Source organism: Podarcis melisellensis (genome assembly GCF_964234715.1).
Source record: "Podarcis melisellensis genome assembly, chromosome: Z".
NCBI classification, from domain to species: domain Eukaryota; kingdom Metazoa; phylum Chordata; class Lepidosauria; order Squamata; family Lacertidae; genus Podarcis; species Podarcis melisellensis.
The window spans coordinates 15,914,574-15,936,818 of record NC_138547.1 but is presented as its reverse complement, the minus strand read 5'-3'; the positions used below and the strand labels follow the sequence as shown (position 1 = coordinate 15,936,818).

The 22,245-nt window shown below is 45.0% G+C and overlaps 1 protein-coding gene across 15 annotated transcripts in view; it reads right to left on the bottom strand.

The window, feature by feature from the left end:
• Nucleotides 1-22,245, bottom strand: part of FNBP1 (formin binding protein 1) — a 123,195-nt gene that overhangs the window by 50,946 nt on the left and 50,004 nt on the right. For all 15 annotated transcript variants that reach the window (XR_014164667.1, XM_081897089.1, XM_081897087.1 and 12 more), the window contains exons 2-4: nucleotides 20,941-21,056; nucleotides 12,021-12,077; nucleotides 11,324-11,471 (exon numbers count right to left, since the gene is read on the bottom strand). Coding sequence is in view for 14 of the 15 variants with exons in the window: in XM_081897089.1 (XP_081753215.1) it covers nucleotides 11,324-11,471; nucleotides 12,021-12,077; nucleotides 20,941-21,056 (321 nt within the window). In the remaining variant the exon portion in view is untranslated. The remainder of the gene's footprint in view (nucleotides 1-11,323; nucleotides 11,472-12,020; nucleotides 12,078-20,940; nucleotides 21,057-22,245) is intronic.

Genomic DNA, 22,245 nt, shown 5'->3' with positions numbered 1-22,245 from the left:
ATTAGAAAAAAGACATTCTGAATATGAATTCCTCTTCTCTGGAGCTGCTTCACTGTCACATCAACCTGTGGGATATTTTAATACCTGCTAAGCAGATAAAAGTAAGGCAGCTTACACCGCCTGCAACTCCTGGGGGGATTGCAATACACGCTCGCCTACTCTCCTCCAGGGCTAATGTTTCTTTCAAAGCACACTAAGGCTCAGGGGCCTGTTCCAGATAGACCCAGAATGGGAAAGAGAAATGTACATATTTATTTACCTGGACATTGCCTGGTTGACAATCATAGAATTGCAAGAGACCTCAATGATAATCTAGTCCAACCCCCTGCAATGCAGGAATCACATTATTTATAAATGTGGAATTAATGGGTTGCATCCGGTGCTAGCCCTATTCAGATCTACAGAATTTAATGGGTGTGACTAACTTAGCCCTGTTAGAGTAGATCCATTGGAACTAATAGGCTTAAGCCCATTGAATTCAATGGGTCTACTCTGAGTAGGCCTAGTATTGGATACAACTCCCCCCCCTTTTTTTAGTCAAGTTTAATTTGTAATATTTTATTTCCTGGTGTTTAGGAGGATATTCCATTTAGCTGATACTATGTTTTATGAAGTGAGATTTCCCTTGTGTTGGTTCCCTTGTAGGGTGAATATGATGCTTGCTTTCATGATAAAATGGATGTTCTATTGGTGGCCATCATTGCTTCTTACAGGAGTGAATTCCACACGGTGTAAAGAATTACCGGTACTTCCATTTATCTGTCCTGGTTTGTAACAGTAAAAGGTAAAGGGACTCCTGACCATTAGGTCCAGTCGCGGACGACTCTGGGGTTGCGGTGCTCATCTCGCTTTATTGGCCGAGGGAGCCGGCGTTCAGCTTCTGGGTCATGTGGCCAGCAGGACTAAGCCGTTTCTGCCAAACCAGAGCAGCGCACAGAAACACCGTTTACCTTCCCGCCGGAGCGGTACCTATTTATCTACTTGACTTTGGCGTGCTTTTGAACTGTTAGGTTGGCAGAAGCAGGGACCAAGCAATGGGAGCTCACCCTGTTGCAGGGATTCGAACCGCCGACCTTCTGATCGGCAAGCCCTAGGCTCTGTGGTCTAACCCACCCGCGTCCTTTTGTAACAGTAGGCAATGACTAGAGAAAACTGGGTCCCTTTAATTGAAGCATCATATTGTGACATGGGTACTGCTAGGAACCAGGCTGCACCTGGTGCTACTAGTCTCAGATCCAGCTTGTTCTTGGCTGGAGCAATGCTGGAAGGACCCCAAGGGCCACTCCGTCCAACCCCCTGCAATGCACAACGAATCCCTGGTAGATAGTCACCCAACCTCTGTGGAAAAAATCTCCAACAGAGTCTACCAGCTTCAGGGGCCATCTGTTCCACTGTGGAACAGCACTTAGTTCTTCCTGATGTTTAGCTGGAACCTCCTTTCTTGTCATTTGAATCCATTGGTCCAGGTCCTACCCTCTGGAGCAGCAGGAGGAAAAGCTTGCTCTGACTTCCGAGTGATGGCCCCTCAGATATATATCACTTGGCTGCAAGTCTTGGAAGACCAGCTTCGTGCCTTGTAGACCTTTTCCCACCTGGCCTGGCGGGGCCCCGAATGACTCCATCTACAAAAGCTGAGGCTGCTGAACAGACTCAAGGGGCTTTAGTTGGGAGGGTTGTTGCTATTATTGCTATTAATTTTTTGCACCTTTATTTTAGATCTTATTATGATTTATGTGGAAATCGTTTGATTTGTTTTGTATGTTTTATTTATGACAACTTTTAAGAGTTTTTTCATGTTGTAAGCCACCTTGAACATGCCTCAACTATGGAAAGGCAGCATAAAAATAAAATGTTGCATGGATGCATGTACAGTGGTACCTCGCAAGACGAATGCCTCGGAAGACGAAAAACTCGCAAGACGAAAGAGTTTTTCATTTTTTGAGTTGCTTTGCAAGACGAATTTCCCTATGGGCTTGCTTTGCAAGACGAAAATGTCTTGCGAGTTTGTTTCCTTTTTCTTAAAACCGCTTGATGAGGTGCAGTTGCGACTTGACCGTGCTTTGCAAGACGAAAAGACTCGCGGAATGAATTAATTTCGTCTTGCGAGGTACCACTGTATGCAAGATGGCTATCACATCTCCTCTCAGTTTCCTATTTTCCAGGCTAAACATATCCAGCTCCTGCAACCATTCATCATAAGGCTTGGTTTCTATACCCTTTATCATTTTGGCTGCCCGCCTCTGCACACCTTCCAGCTTATCAATATCCTTCTTAAAGAAGCATATTCAGAGCTCAGTATTCCCCAAAGCACAGCCTCAGATCCAGCCCAACCTCATTCCACCTCGCCTTGTATCCAGCTTTTAAACCTGACCTCCCAAAAATGTTACTGGGAGCAATGAGGGCAGAATGGTGGATGAACCATCCCAGAGGCCTTTGATTCTGTTTTGTTTTACTGTACTTAATTTCCTGGATATCAAACCTTCCAGGCAACTGCGGGGGGTGGGAGTGGGGGAGCCAGCAACTTCACATTTTCCACAGCTAAAATAGCTGCCTGGCCAAAACAAAAGATATTTCAATTCAGTGTGATCTGTAATTCTCATTTTTCCAGGTTGCGAAATACGTAAGAGACAAGAGATTAATCCCAGTCTGGGCACAGAGAAAGTCTTTTCTGAGGCCGCACAGAAAAGCTTTTTAAAAACAATATCATAATAATGGGGCAACAAGGTACTAAAACCAAAGATTAGTGGGGGATGAAACCCAGGGATAGGAATAGTAAGTTTTAAACAGTTTAAACTATACTGCTATTATTTCAAGCACTTGGAAAGGAATAAAGGGTACAAATCCCCCCCCCCCACCTAGGATGGTGCACAGTCCATCCAACTCGATCCAGGTTCCCAAATTGCCGTGACCGAGGGAATACCCAAATCTACCTGGATCCAGTCCTGAAATCATTCACTCACAAGACTAATGCTTAATCAGGGTTTTTAAACTCCTAATTAATGTGATTGGGAAGAGGAAGGAGATGCTGTGCTTCCACCTCCCTGGACACCTGCAGGATTGAACCCTCTGCTCACCAGCTGGTGATCCAATCCTGCTGGGTGCTGCCTCTCCAGGGTGCTCCCTGTGGTGAGCTGAGAGGTCAATCCTTATCAGTTTTGAATGCACCCACATTTCTCTGCTGGAAAAAGGTGTGCTCAGCACAAGCTTCTACTTCCTACCCAAGATAGCATAAGAAGAGCCTTCTGGATTAGGCCAGTGACCCATCTAGCCCAACATCCTGTTCTAACAGATGCCCCAATGGAAACCCACAAGCAGGACCTGAGTGAAAGAGCAACCCTTCCCCCTCCTGTTCTTTCCAGCAACTCATATTCAGAAGCATTTCTCCTCTAACAATGAAGGGAGAGCATAGCCACCGTGGTTAATAGCCATGGTTGCCTTCTCCTCCTCCATGAATTTGCCCAATCCTGCTTTAAAGCCATCCAAGTTGGTGGCTTTCACTGTGTCCTTTCAGAGTTCCACAGTTTAACTCTGCGCTGTGTGAAGAATCCTTCCTTTTATGTGTCTTGAAATCTTCCAACCTCCACCTTCATGGATTCTAGTCCATGAGTTCTTGCATTATGATGGAGAAAATCTTTTCTCTTTCCACCTCTTCTATGCCTTGCACAATACAGTGGTACATCTGGTTATGAACTTAATTTGTTCCAGAGGTCCGTTCTTAACCTGAAACTGTTCTTAACCTGAGGTACCACTTTAACTAATGGGGCTTCCCGCTGCTGCCGCCGCCACGCAATTTCTGTTCTCATCCTGAGGTAAAGTTCTTAACCCAAGATAGTACTTCCGTGTTAGCAGAGTCTGTAACCCGAAGTGTATGTAACCTGAGGTGTTTGTAACCCAAGGTACCACTGAAATGCCCTATAACGGTTCTGCAGTGGGTTTTCACAAGACTTGGCCAAAGCCTGGATCTCTGCAAACTGGCCCAAGTTTGGGCTTTGGCCTTCAGCCAAATCTGGTGCACAGCCCTAATTTCTTCACTCGTGAGGCTTCAAGACAAACAGGGCTTTTAAAAGGAATTTATTTTAACTGCATCAAGCATCCCCTTCAAGGGATGAATCTATTTTATGCCTCAAATGCAGAGAGGAAGCCGACAGATACCCAAGATCCTTGCTAAATATTCAGAGAGATTTCTTCAGTTGAGTCACTGTAAAGTGCGTTTGTGTGTCTGTTTTTAAAATCAGTTGGTAAGCAACTAATGTGTTTGTTTCTCACAATGACAGATTTTGGAAACTTGACATCAACTCTCTCCATATCAACATAGTCCAAAACACTGAGTGTGTCAGACTTTGAAGATCCATGGTTCATACCACAACTTAAAGTCCTGGGTGGACAATTTTTACCTCTGCGCAATAGGCTCATTTCTTCACAACTCTCTCTATCCTCTAACCAGTCAAGCCATCACAACAAGGGATTATCATTTAAAGTTTCCACCAGGTAGCATATGATCACTTGAAAGGAAGTGTGGTGTAGTGGTTTGAGTGTTGCATTTGGACCAGAGAGACTAGGGCTGGGCAGTATCAGCTTTTCAACATTGTGGTATATCACCAGCCAAACATCACGGTCTGGGGATATACCACGAAGTTGAAAAGACAAGCTGCACTGGCCTCAGACCGTGAGGCACCGGGTAAAATTGCTGCAGCTCTCACTGCGGGAGCTGAGGCGGTTTCACCCCAGCACCTAGTGGGCTGGGACAAGGTGGCTTGTTTGTACAGCTCAGCTGGGGCGCGACAGGGCTCCTGATCCCCAACTGAGCCATCCCTGGTATTGTCCCCCCCCCCCCGAGTGGGAGACAGTGTCAGGCTGGGAGGTCCTTTAACTGCTCAGCTGAGGGGAGTGGCCGAGCAGTAAAGATGCAGAGAGAGGAACAAGCTGTATTGGTGCCTCACTGATGCAGCTTTTTTCTCCCTCTGCACAGTATGAGGGCAGAATGGGGTGGAAGAAGTTGCTAGTGGAGGGACTCAGGAGCGGTGGTCATTTCACCAGTGAAGCCAACATCGCAGTCTGCTCCTCATACCAGTCCTGGGTGATATATTGATATATCTCCCAGGCCTAAGAGATACCTTGGTTGAAATCCTCACTCAGCCATGAAGCTCACTAGGTGACTTTAGACTGTACACTCTCCACCTAACCAACATCTAAGAGTTGTTGTGAAGAATAAAATAGAATGCGAGGAGGGAAATAATAATTCTGACTTTGGTAGTCATGGTGAGGATCAAACAAAACTATGCCAGTGTAGCTCTCCTCTTGATCACTAGAAAAATTACGCAGCTCACCAGAAACTTGGGTTGATTGTCTTAAAAGTGGAAGTCAGGAAGCAAAGTTCTAAAATCTATACTTCATGCAGAATCGCAATGTACACCCAATTTTTGTACATCATGTTCAGGACCAGTAGGCCACACACACACAAAAAAACATAAGAAGAGCCTGCTGTATCTGGCCACTGGCCCATCTAGTCCATCTTCCTGTTCTCACTGTGGCCAACCAGATGCCCCAATATGAAGCCTGCAAGCAGGACTTGAGCACAAGAAGACTCTACCCTCCTATGGTTTCCAGCACCTGGTAATTCAGAAGCATAGCTACCTCCGACTATGGAGGCAGAGTGTAGCCATTGTGACAAGTAGCCATTGATAACCATCTTCTCCTTGAATCTGTTCAATACTCATTTAGAGCCATTCCAGTTGGTGGCCATCATTGTCTTCCATAGCTTAACTGCACTGTGTGAATGAGTCCTTTCTTTCCATCTGTCCTGAATCTTCCAACGTCCAACTTCATTGAATGCCTATGAGTTCAAGTGCTATAACAGAGGAAGAAAAACTTTTCTCCATCCCCTTTTTCCACGCCACACATGATTTCATAAACTTCTATCATGTCGCCTCTTATTCACCTTTTCTCCAAACTGAAAAGCCCCAAATGCTGCAATCCTTCCTCACAGGGAAGTCACACCATTCCCATCGTCAGTTGCCCCTTTCTGAACCTTTCCGATCTCCATGATATTCTTTTCAGTGAGGCAATCAGAGAAGGCCCTCTGTCCTTCTTCGCACCCACAAGGAAGCTACTCCAAACTCAATGTCTCACAAAAGGATAGCGGCTGCCAGCATGACATCAGCTGAGCTCTCTCTGTGTGTGCAAAACACAATGACTCACGGTGCAATCCCAACGATGGAGCTGCCTTGGACATGAGCAGATGTTTTAAATAATCAAAACATAAAGCACTGCAATAGATGCATCCCAAAACAAGCGGGGGGGGGGGTTGAGGGTGAGGCAGGACCGAGTAGCTTGTGCTGCTGTATTGAGCAAGGATCATGTGAAATATTTTGCTCATGAAAGGTTCCATTAAAAAAATAAAAATGAAAAAGCCTCATTTGTATTGAAGAAACAATTGGTTAATTGTCCCCACAAGGCACTGTTTGGATTTACTAGTCAACAGACGAATAATCTTGGCTGGAGCTGGAGCAAACACTTTGGCTGATTATTTATGGACATTTCCTGCAAGCCTCTTTGAAAATCAAAATGAAAAACAAAATTAAGGAAAGCACCCCTGCATTTTCCAGTCAATGGGTCGTGACTGTCAATTTCAGTTTCTGATCGTTTGTCTGTTAATCTTAAATGCAGCAGCTCTCCGTATCTCCACATTGGATTGCAATCAAAAACTTTTAACCTCAAACTTAGCAGGGATGGTGCCTGGTTGACTTCCAGTGGGAGGGAGTTCCACAGAGTCAGGCCCATGACACTGAAGGGTATGCTTTATCGTTGGCAAAAATTATGCTTCTGGCCCAAGTGGGGTCACTAATAGTTGCTTCACAAATGAGCTCATTGATCAACTCAGGACATACAGGACAAGGCAGCCCTGAAGGTAATATGAATCAGCACTGATGGAAATGTGGATTCTGAGATGTGACGATAATAAGAAACCTGCCGGATCAGGCCAGTGGTCCACCAAGTCCAGCATCCTGTTCTAACTATGGCCAACCAGGTGCCCATTATGGAAAAGCCAGTAGCAGGATTCAAGAACAAGAGCACCCTCCCCCTGCCCTGCAGTTTCCAGTTTTCTTAATTCAGAAGCAATACTGTCTCTAACCATGGTGGCAGAGCATGGACATTGTGGCTGGTAGCCATGCCATATAGGCAAAGGACAAGGGGGGACAGGAATGACATCAGCCTCTCCCCCTATACACACACACAAGCTGAGGTCCATTTGAGCCTACTCTTCATCAGTCACATCTATAATTCTCCCTATTTTTGGATCAAAGCCCTTCACACAACAGTGCAAAAGGGATCACAGCTACAAGGTCTTCAGAACAATCCATGCACACAAAAGGAGTGGGGCGGGGAGACACTTTTCTCCACAGACACTTGCTCATCATGTAATGGATTCACTGGGACTTGAGCCAGGTAAGAAATAACCTTCACCATGTTTCTCCTTCCTCTGCAGCAACGGCAGACAGATGAATAGATCCAACGCTCTGGTCCATCTGAAGAGGGTCTTTCACTTTCAAACTATTAACCACAGGTAATATGACTTGGCCACTGGATCAGGTCAAAAAGGTACCATCCAGTCCAGAATCCTGTTCTCACAGTGGTCAACCATTGTGGGAAGTCCCCAAGCAAGAAACTGAGTGAATGGTTGTTGCTCAGTACAGTGGTACCTTGGGTTAAGAACTTAATTCGTTCTGGAGGTCTGTTCTTAGCCTGAAACTGTTCTTAACCTGAAGCACCACTTTACCTAATGGGGCCTTCTGCTGCCGCCACTGCGTGATTTCTGTTCTCATCCTGAAGCAAAGTTCTTAACCCAAGGTACTATTTCTGGGTTAGCAGAGTCTGTAACCTGAAGTGTACGTAACCTGAAGCATATGTAAACTGAGGTACCACTGTGTTCCGAGACTGACTAACTTTGAAGATGGAGGCTCCTTTCTTAACTACCATTGTGAAGAAGAGCTCTGTGGGATCAGCACAATAGGCCATCTAGTCCAGCACCCTGTTCTCACAGTGGCCAACTAGATGCCTCGAAGAGGAAGTCAGCAAGCAGGACATGGGCTCAACAGCAACGCTCTCCTCACTTGTTATTATGAATAATAATGATGATGTTGTTGAAATTTTAATGTGTCCCCACACAAGAGTTTTTGGAATTGCTGGTATGATTTTAAAAATGACAATTTTCTGCATTCCCGTCCCATTCTCTCAACTGGTCCAGCAATGTGGAAAAGAAACCTGTCAGAACAATAATCCAGGCAGGCCTCAGACGTCAGAGGGAAGAAGCTAATGGCGCAGATCTCCCCCACCCCCACCCCAGCTGTGGGCCTGTGCTGAATTCCACGTTATTGTCTTCAAGAAAGGCCCCTTTGATTTTAGTCGTTTGACTGTTTCCAGTCAGATGAGGCCTCGACACAATGTTCAATGGCACGTTTTCTATCGGTTGCTCTGTTGTTAATAACCCAGTGCTGTTTATGTCAGCGGGGTCAGACTTGGGACGCATTAAAAAATGTTATACTGGGCCATGTGCTGTAGTCAAGGTGGAATTCGTATCACTGGGATGGGCATTCTACAACCGGGGGTGTCCTAGCCTGAGCTTAATTTCAGGCGGGTCGAGGCCTAGTTTCATGTAGGCAACAAGGAGAGAAAAATCAGGTGTGGATGGAGAGAGAAAGGGGGTTGGTAAGAATGCAAGAGAGAAGAGAGGCTGCCCCGCCCACTTTTCAAATCTGCCCCACCCACATTTCAAATCTGCCCCACCCACTTTATATCTGGCTCCACCCACATGCATCTCTCATGGACATGATGTTAAGTGCTCACAGCGCCACGTACTGAACCCAACATCAGTCATATTCAGAGCAGCCCAGCTGAAAGTAGTGGACTTGAGTCCCTGACTTTCAACTTCCTCTCAGGAGAAGTTTGTTGGATACAACCCTGTGTGAGTAAAAGCAGGAGAGATTAGCCTGCTATCATGAAATTCCTAAGGTGGATTCCTGAGCCAGAAAGCAAGAGATTCAACAAACCACCCACTCAAAAGATATACTATTGATGAACAAAGGCATCACACTCAAATTCAAATGTCACAAGGTGGGTGGTACTGTTTTGACTCAATCAGAGATTCTAGTCCTCATGGAGGTGATCTAGATGCCAGTGCCTTTCCTCCAGGGCTATCTGGGGTGTATTTTTTTCATCTGTGTTTCTCATAGGTGCCATCTAGGCTGCAATCCAAGTCCATCTACTTGACTTCATCAATCCACCAGACCCTATAAAGGCAAGCTTTGGGACCAGAGGCTTCGGTGTGAGCAACTTGTCTTGCTGTAATAGGTTCCTGGAAGACTAAAGCTCATTTCCTTTGGAACTTGCCTGACTGCCTGCCTGAGATCACACTATTTGCGTCTGGCCCTCCAAACCTCTGGTCTTAGTCCAGCCCAGAAGAGGCAAAGGTGTGGCCTTCAGAAGTTGCTAGACTACAACTCCCATTATTCCTAACCACTGCTGGGGCCAATGGGAATTGGAGTCCAACAGATTTTTTTTGGGGGGGGACACCCATTCCCATCACTGCACCATTGTCCTAGTCTTTCAAGAAGAACGTAAGAGTCTGGCCACTGGATGAGATGCCACTTCTGCCTGGGATGCTACTCTTCCTATGTGCGGGGATTTTTTTTAAATTTTGAAATGGAAGAACATTCCATTCTATGAGCCTTCACTTTCCAGATGAAGTCCGTACACAGTTTGCCCCCCAACAGTTGTAGCTGCTGAAGAATGAGATCTGCCCCCAGGATCGTGTGATGCTGTTGTCCTGGACAAAGGTACTGAAATGTTGACCCTTGGGAATGCACCTGGTGCTCACCATCCATAGTTGGGCTCTGTGTCAGTCCCAACCAGCCACTAAGAGGTGCACAAACCTTTCAAACTTGCTTTTCTGGCTTCACCCAGAAGCCAGGAGGAATCAGATGAAAATAACAAATAGCTGTGGTTCCTTGCATTATAAGGGACTGGACTAGATGACTGCTAGGGGGTGCCTTCCAACTCTAGTTCTATGATTCTATGACCTCTGAAGGTATGGACTCTTCTCCACTGGAAGTTTGTGAAGAGAGGTTGCATAGCTATCTTTTCAGGATTCTTTAGCTGTGGTTCCTGCATTGCATGGAAAGTGGACTACTAGATGACCTATGGGTGACCCTTCCAACTACACAATTCTATGATTCAAAAATGTGGACTTTGCAAGGTATCACTGATGGGCAAATACTGGAATCTAAGTCAGCTAAGAATCCGATTCCTTGGATCGTTACCGGCTGCCAGCCACTGTTTACTTGAGAGAGAATATGTGTGTCATATTGCATTACGTAGCGGAGTTGGTTTATTATTTCAGCCTGTAATCATCCCTTTTACCCTACCGCGAGCTAATTGCACGTTTACATGGAGGAGGAGGAAAAAGAAAGAAAGGAGAGGCAGGAGAATCCTGCCTGGAAACCTGAAACCACTCATTGCCTCAACCCCCCTCTGATCCAGATCATAACCAAAAGCCTCTGTCTCCCACGGCGCCCTCAAGGCGTGAGCCACTGCATTATTTATGCCTTACAGCAAAGGAACAACTGAGAGCCTATGTCTCAAAAGGGCTGCAGGAGGGTGGGACGGTGCCGGGGGGCGGGGGAATTGGAAGAGCAGAGAGAGTGCGGCTTGCTTTAGCATTCACCAGCTCGAGTGCTACAGCCAAAGCCAGGCGAGGCAAGTCCTTTACAGCCTTTAAGTATCCTTGTAAAACCAGCTGCTGCTGTGGGCACCAGTCGCCAGAGTATGCAGCCTTGCGCCAAGTCACAGGGTCGGTTCCATCTAGCCTCTCTCTCTTTCTCTGCGCCCAACTGCGCGCCACCCCCTCTCTCTGTGCACCACACTCCCCTTGTCTCTCTCATACATGACATGAAAGAGGGAGGGATTCCTCAGTCGTCCCAGTGAGTAACAGCGGGACCCCATCTTCTGGAGGGCCACAAAAAACCTGACTTCAGTCAGGGGCCTTACATCAAGTGAGGGTACAGGGTTTTCTTGTTACCTGTCCTAGGCCTTCATGACAGGAAGGGATACCATTCTGAATCAGGGGCACGGATCTGTTTTAGCCCTCTGGTAGCTGTTGGGATTCCCAAGCATGGGCAATGGTCACGGATGACTGCAACTGTAGTTCAGTGGCATCCAGGGGGCCACTGGTTCCCTGCACCTGCTCTTAAGTACATATATCAGGAAGCAAGGGACCGCAAACAAATTGAGGGGATTGGGGTAGAGATTTGAAGAAAATTGAATCTACCATTTTCCTCTCCTGTTTCAACTCCTGGACGTAGCGGGCCAGTTCGGCGGTGATCTGGGAGGTCATGTTCTCCGAAACGACCTCATGCTGTCCTGCATAGTCGTTCATCTCATTCAAAGTGGCTAAGAAGGCCTGGCAGGACGAATATCTAAAAAAACAGAACAACGCAAGGCGAACCACTCATTTAAAAGGAGAGGAGGAAAAAAATTAATTAAATTTAAAAGACACATTGCCCTTTATTCCTTGGAGATAATCAAGTTCTCCAGAGTTCTCTGCAGCCAACGGCTGGTGTGGACCGTAAAGGATATTTATAAATGGGGTTGGGTTGTGGGGAGTCTACAGTTCAGTAGGCAGAACATTGAACTCTGCAGACAGAAGGTCCCAGATTCAGTAACTGGCACATTTCCCAGAGCTGGAAGACATGTCTCTGAGAACTTGGGATATGGTCAACTGAGGTACCGTTGGGGAAGAGCGGGCCAATGGAGTGACTCAGCATAAGGCAGAATTCAGACAGAACCGTTTTTCAGCCCAAGGGCCACATTGCCGTCTGGGCAACATTCTGGGGGCTGCATGCCAAGGTTGGGCGGGGCCATAACAGAAAGTGGTGGGCAAATTAATGTAATTAAATACCGATTTATCTATCACCAGCTGCTCCCTAGAAAGAGGCTGAACATGCAGAGGTCCGTTGGAAACTTACTTGTACTCATCTTCTTCTTTGGAGTTCTTTTTGGGTTGGTATTTCTTTGAAAGGTTCCTAAAATAATAATAATTAAAAAAGAAGCAAAATAAATAAAAATGAAATTTGCGATTGCCAGTGAATTTTCTACCCATAAGCTGTACCCAATGAAGCTCTACTTTATGCCACTGAAATTAACGTGCTTAAGTCTGTCATGCCAATCAATTCCAATAGGTCTATGCTGAGTGAGTCTAACAAGTGTTATAAATATTTTGTAAAGAGGCAAAAAACCTTCAGTTCTTTATCCAGTCTATTCTGCTGCCCTTCAACTGTTCTGAGGGTACTCTATATAGAGTGCATTCAGATGTAGCAAATATTGCATTAATTTTCCTGATTATTGCATTTTCTGTCCTATTTTCTAATGTTCCTTTCACACTGCAGTACCTGTTTCATTACGGAATGGTGGCACATCACACTAAATTTCATTTACACACTGGTGGGCGCAGCGTGACACAGCGACAGACGTCACTGAACAACACCACTGCTCCCCTGCCCTTCCTGCAGATGTCAGCTTCTGTCCCCCCATTATTCTACCTCCCCCCCCCCAAAAAAAAGGGCAGGAAAGAACAGTATTGCTGTTGACTCCTGTGATTTTCTGGGTTAAGGGAACAGCAAACAGATACACACACAAACACCGAAAGTAACATGGAAATGATCACTAAATTCTGCTGTATTCCACTAGAATTCTGGAGGTGGAGTTTACATTGTGGGAAAGCCCAGATATACAGTCATACCTCAACTCCTGAACGCCTTGGGAGTCGAACATTCCGGCTCCCGAACGATCAAAAACCAGAAGTGAGTGTTCCAGTTTTTGAACTTTTTTGGGAAGCCGAACACGTCTGGTGTGGCTTCCACTATTGTTTCCGGCATGCCTGCGCAATCGGGAACCAATCGGAAGTTGTGCCTTGGTTTCCAAACATTTCAGAAGTCAAACAGACTTCCAGAATGGATTCCGTTAGACTTCCGAGGTATGACTGTAATGCGGAAATCAACAGTTAGGGAAATTTTGGGGGGTATGGAATAAACTGCTGCATGAATGCAAATGTAGTCATGGCACGATTTGCAAGGATTTGCAAACCTGTCAGCATGTGGTGGTGTGGTTATAGTGTTGGTAGGACCTGGAAGACCCAGGTTCTAGCTCCTACTCAGGCATGAACCTCACTAGGTGATTTTGGGTCAGGTTGCTGTCTCTCAGCCTAACCTACCTCACAGGGATGTTGGGGGTATCAAAGGAGGAGGGAGAGAATCTTTATACCACCTTGAGCTCCTTGGATATAAATAAAATAATTTTTGTTTACTCTCTGTTTCTCATTTTTTTCCAATTAAAAACTTCTTTGCAACCTTTCTACATCATTAGTACACATTTCTCCTAATGTATATGCATCTTTCTTTTATTTTTGCACACACTTTCCCCATTTTAATGCATTTTGTACGTTATTATGCTTCCACATAATATACACTTTTTTGTGCACTTTTTTTTGTCGGAGAACAACATTGAAAAACTCAGAGAAAGGTGCATTTTGAAAGATTACAGTGTTTCAGTTTGCAAATCATTGCAGGAAGTCCAGATTTTGTAGGCTTGCATTAAATTGAAAATTAACCCAAATTTCTCTCCTCCCCCCCCCCCGTCCCTGAATATAAAAGCACACATGAAGCTAAGACGAAAGCTAAAACTTGCAGCCAAATCTCAGCACAGAGATTTGCCTTCTATGTTACAGGAGCTTTCTCCCACCTCTCTCTACTTTCCCAGAAACTGATGCAAACCTTATAAATATGCAGACCGGATAGCTCATAAATAAGCTCTCTTTTCACAAGACTCTAAAAGGAGAACTTGAATGACAGCAGAGGCCAAAGGAGAATTTATTGTGCAGTTTAGTACAAAAAAAATTGTTGCATTGTTGTGTTTTACTTTCACAAGTCTGTTTTATCCCCAAACTGCAGCAAGTCAATACCAATTTTTTTGGCATTGCTTCCTTCTTTCTAAATCTCTTGTATTCTTTATTTCCCCTTTCACAATAGGATTTCTGATATCCAAACAAAATCACAAGTTTTTCCACTGGAGAGAATTTTGTTTCAAACACCCCCCCTTTTTTTTCTGGGCTCTCTAACTTGTGGCAAAATTGCAGCAAATGAATTCTGGAAAAGTTCAAGTAATTTCCACAGGTGCATTTTTATTTTATTTTTATTAAACCCAATTCAACCTCCTTCTGTTTCCAACATTTGGAAGAGTGGATGGGCAAAACACTGCAGACCAAAATATAACTAAAAGTAAACCACTTAAGAATTTGAAACCAAGGTACAAAATCAGAGGAGGAAGACACAGCTATTTTGTAATTCCACCTGCCACATGATTTTAACTTGCAACTTTTGAATTGATATTTTCAGATGTATAAGTTTTGCCAATTTAGAATACTGTAAAAAGTAAGATACAGAAGAAAAAAATGTGCAACTTTCAGTGTTTTACATAACTCTTTCCCTTTTCCTCTGTCTAGCAAAAACAAATAACAGAGAGAAATAAATATAATATAATATAATATAATATAATATAATATAATATAATATAATATAATAAAAAGCAGAATGTTATCCTTATGGATATATGTCCATTTCAGGCTCCCAATCTTCCAGTTTAGTTCCAGCCAACATTTCCACATTGGCTTCTAATTTATTTACTTACAGTATTTCAAAGAAGGTCTCGTGAAAATTCATCCACATGAATCTTAGTATGAATTTCTACTAATAAATACATTTGTATGCTGCTTTTCCTAATGTACACTTCCTTGGAAGAAGAAGAATTCCCCACCCATCCACCTGGGTTGCCCCAGCCACTCTGGGCAGCTTCCAACACATATAAAAACAATAAAACTGGATCCTACTACCAAATACATGATTAGTCCCTTTAGGGAAGGGTAACCTTCCCAGGAATTGGGAAAGGTGTTCAACTGGTTCTGCCCCACAGGTCAAAGCAATTTCTCCCAATATAGTGCACATTAGTATGCTACTTTCACTAATTATATGCAATTATATGCACACTTTACATGCATCTTAGCACACACTGCTTGGCTGGAGAACCACCTTGCAGAATTTGGAGAAGTGCAAAGGGGGTGGGGCGGGGCTGCAGCTCAGTGTCAGAGGCTTAAGAAGGTCCCAGGTTCAATTCCCAATGGCATCGCCAGGTTGGGCTGTCTAAAACTCTGAAGAGTCACTACCAGTTAGTGTAAAAAAATAGCTAAATGGACCACTGGCTTGTTACTTAAATCACCACTTTCTTTAGCATCCTGATGACTAGAATCTCATTTTAGTTTGGATGCAGAAGCACCATACCTCGATGGTACAAGCTTCTGCTTTGCATGCAAGTGGATGCCCATGTTCAATGCCCTGTCTCCATGTTGGGCTGGGAGAGACTCCTGTCTGAAACCAAGGAGAGGCACTGCCTGTCAGCGTAGACAATACTGAGCTAGATGGACCAACTGTCCGACTCAATATAAGGTAGCTTCTTATATGCCTATGCTAATCTCAAGGGTATGGCTGTATTTCATTTCACGTATTGCTTTGGAAAGTGCAAATTTTATGCAGGTTCGCCTTTAAATGAAAGCCAAATTTATCTCCCATCCCTAGTTATCCTCAAAACAGAAGTCATGCAAACCGGTGCCATTCACGTAAATTTATAGAGGCTGCAGGAATCTGCAACCCCAAATGCAGAATTGTTATTCTTTTGGTGTGTGGGTTAAGTGGGTTCCATTTATGTTCCCTACCCCATCTCTGTTCCTTGCAGATGTCTGCCACCCCAACCCATCCTTCTTCACCAGCATCTTGCCCATGGTGAAATCTGCCGCTGCCTCCCTCCCTCTCTACAACTGAGTTTGGAGCAGCTGCATCTGAGATGGAGAGCTAACATGGTCTTGTCCCCCCCACCCCCACCCCCTTCAGGGATTCAAGGCCTGCATGGCCGATGTTCTGCTTGGCTGACTCTCTTCATTCTCGCCAGATCACTCCGGAAAGAAGTCGGATATGCCTGAGAATTCTCCTGGAGCACAGAGAGAATGCCAGTGAGATGGGTGCCCAAATCCAGAATGCACAAAAACATGTGCGCACGTCTCCCTGCTGATGCCCAGGAGATGCCTCAGGAACACATTTTGTCTGTTTATTATCTGGCCGCTGTCATGCTGAAGGTACGAAAAGGGAGAGAAATCCCATTTCCTTTGCATTTTAATGAGAAGCTACCCGATCTGTGCTTCTCAAACTGACTAGCGAACCAAAACACAATGATACTTCAAAATCCACCCTGCACCGAATTTTGTAGTGTGGTTCTCCAGACAAACAAAGTGTACAGAATATGTTACATTAGGGAAGAGCTTGCCTTAAAAAGAATGCGCTCATGAAATGACATGCAAAAACGCATTGCATTATTTTTATTTATTTATTGCACTTATAGAACATATTTTTTTCCAAGCTCACGGTGATGTACATGGTTCTCTTCCCGCTGCCCCCATTAAATCCCCACAAGGACCATACAGGGCTGAGAGACAGAGACTGGTCCAAGGTCACTCTGTGAGCTTCGTGGCCGAGTGAGGATTTGAACCCTGGCCTCGCTTGTTCCAGTCCAACACTCTAACCACTACACCAAACTATTTATTTATATTGTATTTGTATCCCATATCCAAGGAACCCAAGGTGGCAAACATGATTATCTGCCTTCTCTCTTTTAATCCTCAAAACAACCCTGTGAGGAAGGTTGGACTGAAAGGCAGTGACTGGTCACACCCAGTGAGCTTCATGGCTGAGTGGAGGATTTGAAACCCGGTCCTTCTCAGGTCCTAGTCTGACAACGTAACTGCTACGCAACACTGCCTAAGCAAACATATGCAATATTGGTGTGTATTGGTCAAAGATGTGCATACAAGAATGCATTTATTAAGAGAAATTCGTACACTAAGACGCTGTGGAATCTTCACAGGTTTTTTTCTGCAAATTGCTGGAGACACGTGCAGAACTGAAATTGAGTGGGGCTGGGGGGTGGAGGAGTGAGATACTGAGGGAAATTGAAATTTACAGGTTTGTTCACCCCTAGCTGGAAAGGAACATTTCCCCCAAAATTGGTCACATGCTAAGACAGATGAAGAGAACCTGCAATTTCTGCATTACAGGGGGTAGGATTTGGTCACCCTTTGGGTCCCTCCCAGCTCTATGTTCTATGATTTCAGGACCACCTTAATCCAGCCTCCTGCTTCCAACATATGCCTCTGGAAAGCCAACAAGCAAGACCGGAAGTCCCCTCTCCTGTTCCTTTTTACTGTACCTGTTGGACAGATGTATACAACTGCTGAAAATGGAGGTTCTGCCTGACTATTATGTGCCATAAGGCATGAGTCAGCAGGAAAATGTTGCAGCGTATCCTCATTAAACAGAAGTGCTCCTGATCAGGGTTCCAGCCAGCCAGCTAACTATGTCTTCTTCTAGGAGACTCCAAGCCATCCTGCCTTACCAAAAGTCAACATTCCATGTTACTTTTTGACACGGTGCCCCCTTAAATGTTAATTATTTTTTACACGTACTCCTGCAAACCTTGTTGATCCTTTTATTTTCTCAGTGCTCCCATGTTCAGTCCCCTTTCTACCAGCACTCCCCACCTGTGATCACTGTTAGGCACTCACAGCTCTAAACCTTCAGGAATTCATCTCGTCTGATAAATATGTAACACATTTGCTTTCACCTTGTTCCCAACAAGCAAGGAGACCAAGCTGTGCTTTATGGTGCTCCTTGCTAAATGGGGACATCGAAAGTTGGAAGAACAGCAAGGTCATCCCCCTGAAGAGAGGCACCTGAGCCTAATGATGAAACATATAACAGCAGAGATTTCAGCTGCAAGGTGATGGCTGTGTTTAAAGATGGCTCCCCGCCTCCTGAATTTCTGCCCAGTTTTATCTCCATTACAGGCCACAACAGACCGGGTATAAATATATTGTTATTATTAGTAGTAGTAAAATGCAATGGTAATAATATTAATAGCACATTCCCAGCCCTTTGTGGAGAGGCCAGGGATTGAACTTGGAGCCTTCTGTATGCAAAGCATTTGCTCTGCTACAGAGCAACAGTCCTTTCCCCCTAGAAATAAAGTTAAGATTCTAGACCTCATGGGTCTGAATTAAGCTAAATCATTTGAATCTGACCACTGGGTCCATCTATCTCAGCATCATTGACTGCAGTGGCTCTGCAGGACTTCAGACTGCCGGGGAGGGGGGGGGGTTCACCCAGACCCAACTTATTGGACATGCTGGGAACAGAACCAGAGGCTTTCTGCATGCAAAGCATGCACTTCATCACTGCACCACAGTCCCTTCTTAAGCGAGCAAGAACCCTCAGGGGTGCTCTTTCGAAGAGGTGGAAGTATACTGCAACTTTTTGGTTGCAGTTTCCACACTGCTCTCCACTAACTCGTACCTGTGGGACCGCCTCTCCCGGTATGCCCCACAGAGAGCCTCAAGGTCCATAAATAGCAACACCCTAGTGGTCCCGGGCCCTAAGCAAGTTAGATTAGCTTCTATCAGAGCCAGGGCCTTTTCAACACTGGCTCCGGCCTGGTGGAGCGCTCTGCCTCATGAGACCAGGGCCCTGCAGGATCTGATTTCTTTCCGCAGGGCCTGTAAGACAGAGTTGTTCCGCCTGGCCTTTGGCTTGGAGCCAATTTGATTCCCTCCCCCTCTTTCTTTTTTCTTTTTCTTTTCTCCTCCTGTGATGAGGCTGCATTTTAATATATTTTAATGTTTCAATATTTTAATGTTGTATTTTAATCTTGCTTTTAAGTTGTATTCATTCAACTTGTTTTTATTATTGCTTGTTAGCCGCCCTGAGCCTGGCCTTGGATGGGGAGGGCGGGGTATAAATAAAGAATATTGTTGTTGTTGTTGTTGTTAATAATAATATTATTATTATTAACTCTGAGCCTGCAGGACTTTCCTCAGTCAGATGCACCTCGAACAGAAAAGACTGGTTACTTTCTCCTTTGCCTCAAACACAGGAGATTAGGAGGCGTGTGAGAAAGATTAGCCATGGGATTAAAATTACCAGGAAAAAAAATCCCTCAAAAATCATTTTTGGGTTTCAATACTGCTTTTAAAAAGGCCCACAAGATTTATAACAGTAGGCCTTTCTTGGAGAGGATAGCTGCTGCACATAGGAGAAGGGGATCAGTGGAAGTTGATGCATTTGGATAAATGAAGAGGACTGCGCCGCCAACCTGTCTGCCCTCAGCCAGCTTCCACCCACCTGCCTTTCTTACTTACAACTAGTCCAGCGGGTCGTGGCCCTGCCTGTCAGCTTCATTTACCTTCCCCTCTTAGTGCTGTCCATTGTACAGCTCAGCAGGAAGGAGGGTGGAGGGACAAAACGGGAATGAGTTGGCTCTGGCTCCTGCCTGGGCTCCCTGCCTTCTGCCCAAGTCTCAATGGACACCAGTCACCAGCGGTCAAGAGGGCTGCATTGGCTGTAGCACAGGAATAACTTTGTTGGATCACACAAAAGGGCATCCTGTACCCATGGGATGAGGACCCTTTGCCCCACAGTATTCTGCTCATTTATCTGTTTGTTTCATTTATAAAAAGATATATATATACTGCTGTTCATTCACACACAAACACACAAGAGCGTTTTACTACAATTAAACACAAAGCCATATAATAAAAGCTATATAAAAGAAGTTAAAGCCAGAAATCAGCAAACTATTGTGGAAAGATGTACTCTTAGCTACCTGCAGTGGCCTGGTGGAATAGAAAAAATAATTCAGCAGGCATTTAAAAGGTTGGCACAGAAAGTGCCTGCTGAATCTTTGGTGGGCAGATAGTTCCAGAGGGCTGGCCCAATGACACTAAAGGCTTGGATGCTCGTTTCTGTTAAATTAGCCTCGCCATCTCAGGAAACAACCAGTGATGCTCTAACTGATCACGCTCAGAGAGGAATGGGTTCAGGCGGTACCCTGGACTTAAGTTGTTAAGGGCTTCGTAAATTATTACAAAGCCCCTGAACCTGGCTCGGTGGTGGGTAGGCAGCTAGTACAAGATGCTTCAACAAGGGTGCTGCATGCTGTCAGCGAGGTGCCCAATCATAAGCTAGGCCTCCACATTCTGCACCAACTGGCTGGAGCTTCCAAACCGGGCCCATGGGCAGCCCCACATACAGCACACTGCAGTACTCCAGTCTTGAAGTTACCAATGCATGGACTGCAGTTGGGCTTCCCATTATCCTCAACCAGCACGACCATCAGTCAGGAAAGATAGGAGTTATAGTTCAACAACATCTGTAGGCAACACATTCCCCATCCCTGTTTACATGGTATTTAGCAAACATAACTGAGCGCCGAAAGAAGAATTAACCATGAGTAAGAGCATGGGTAGGCAAACTAAGGCCCGGGGGCCTGATCTGGCCCAATCGCCTTCTAAATCCGGCCTGTGGACGGTCCGGGAATCAGTGTGTTTTTACATGAGTAGAATGTGTCCTTTTATTTAAAATGCATCTCTCGGTTATTTGTGGGGCATAGGAATTTGTTCATTTATTTATTTTTCAAAATATAGTCTGGCCCCCCACAAGGTCTGAGGGACAGTGGACCGGTTCCCTGCTGAAAAAGTCTGCTGACCCCTGAGTAAGAGGAATGCAACCAGCAGGCTTGCGGGATCCTTAAGGGTGGGGTTTTTTTTGTGTTTTTTACAACCCATAAAAACTAGGGGATGTGACTAACACAGATACATTAATATTAATGGGTCTACTCTTATAATTTAGCTGGGAAATACCAAATGCTTTGAAGTTCTAAATAGCTACCACCCAAAATTTATCTTTATGCTCAAACCTAGAAATGAAACAATCCTCCGAAATTGGCAAACAGACTCACCTAAGTTGCTTTGCATAGTTGATCTCAATCTCCGTCCTCTCTTTCACAAATTTGATGTACTTTTCCAGAACGTCAATCCCCCACTGGGTATGTTTTTCAAGGTTGTCAAATTGATCCTGCAGAGCAGAAAAGAAAAGTGGATTCATTATGAGCCTTGGTGCAAATCACAATTGACATTTTTATTTTCAGTCATTAAAAAGAAAATCACCAATAAACACTCTATCTGGAGTCCAGTCCCATCTTAGATGCAATCCCCACTGTTTGACTTACGAGAACGATTCTGTACATGCCTAGCGCAGAAGAATGTTCGGTTGAGCTCAATGCAGCTTGCTTCCAGGTGAGCCTATATACAGGACCACAGCTTTACTGTTGAGTAAGTGCTTTTAGGATTGCAGTGCAGTCGCTGGCTTTGGTGCAATGCCAATAACCATGGGCACCGGTTGTCCTAACGAATGTTTCAGCAATTTCTCTCCCTGACTTCTCTCTTTCTCAGGGAATCTTGTGAGTAACCATGACCTGTAACTGATGAAGATATATCCCTATGTGAGAAGAAGGTAACTGGTGTGACTCACAGCCTCTCCCTGCTTTCAGAAGAAGCTGCAAGGCGGATGCTTCTTATAAAGTTTCTCAAAAACTGAGAGGAAGAGCAGATCAGGTGGGGGAGAGCAGACCTCATGGTCACCCACAAATTCTCCTCCCCCCTCCGGTCTTTGTGGCCGGCAGGAGGGGGGAGGATGCACTAAAAATCACAAAACTGATGGCTGGTGGCAAAATAAAAAAACTTTAGGGGATTAATTTTGAGGGGCATGGAATGAGTCTCCCCATGAGAAAAGACTGCAGTGTTTGGGACTTTAAGGTTTAGTGAAAGGTGTGTAAACGGCAGCATGATATAAGCTCATAAAATGATGTAAGGCATTGGGAAAGTAGATTGAGAAAAGTTTTCCTCTCTCTCTCCTGACACTGTAACTCATGTTTTAAGATTGAGGACAGATGAAGGGGTCCCCCCCCCCCCGACAGAGTTCATAAACTATGGAACTCACTCCTGCAGGAGCATTGATGGCCACCAATGTAGATGGCTTTAAAAAAGGACTTGACAAATTTGTGGAGGCTATGGCTATCAATAGGGACGCGAGTGGCGCTGTGGGTTAAACCACAGAGCCTAGGACTTGCCGATCAGAAGGTCGGCGGTTCGAATCCCCGTGGCGGGGTGAGCTCCTGTTGCTCGGTCCCTGCTCCTGCCAACCTAGCAGTTCAAAAGAACGTCAAAATGCAAGCATATAAATAGGTACCACACCGGCAGGAAGG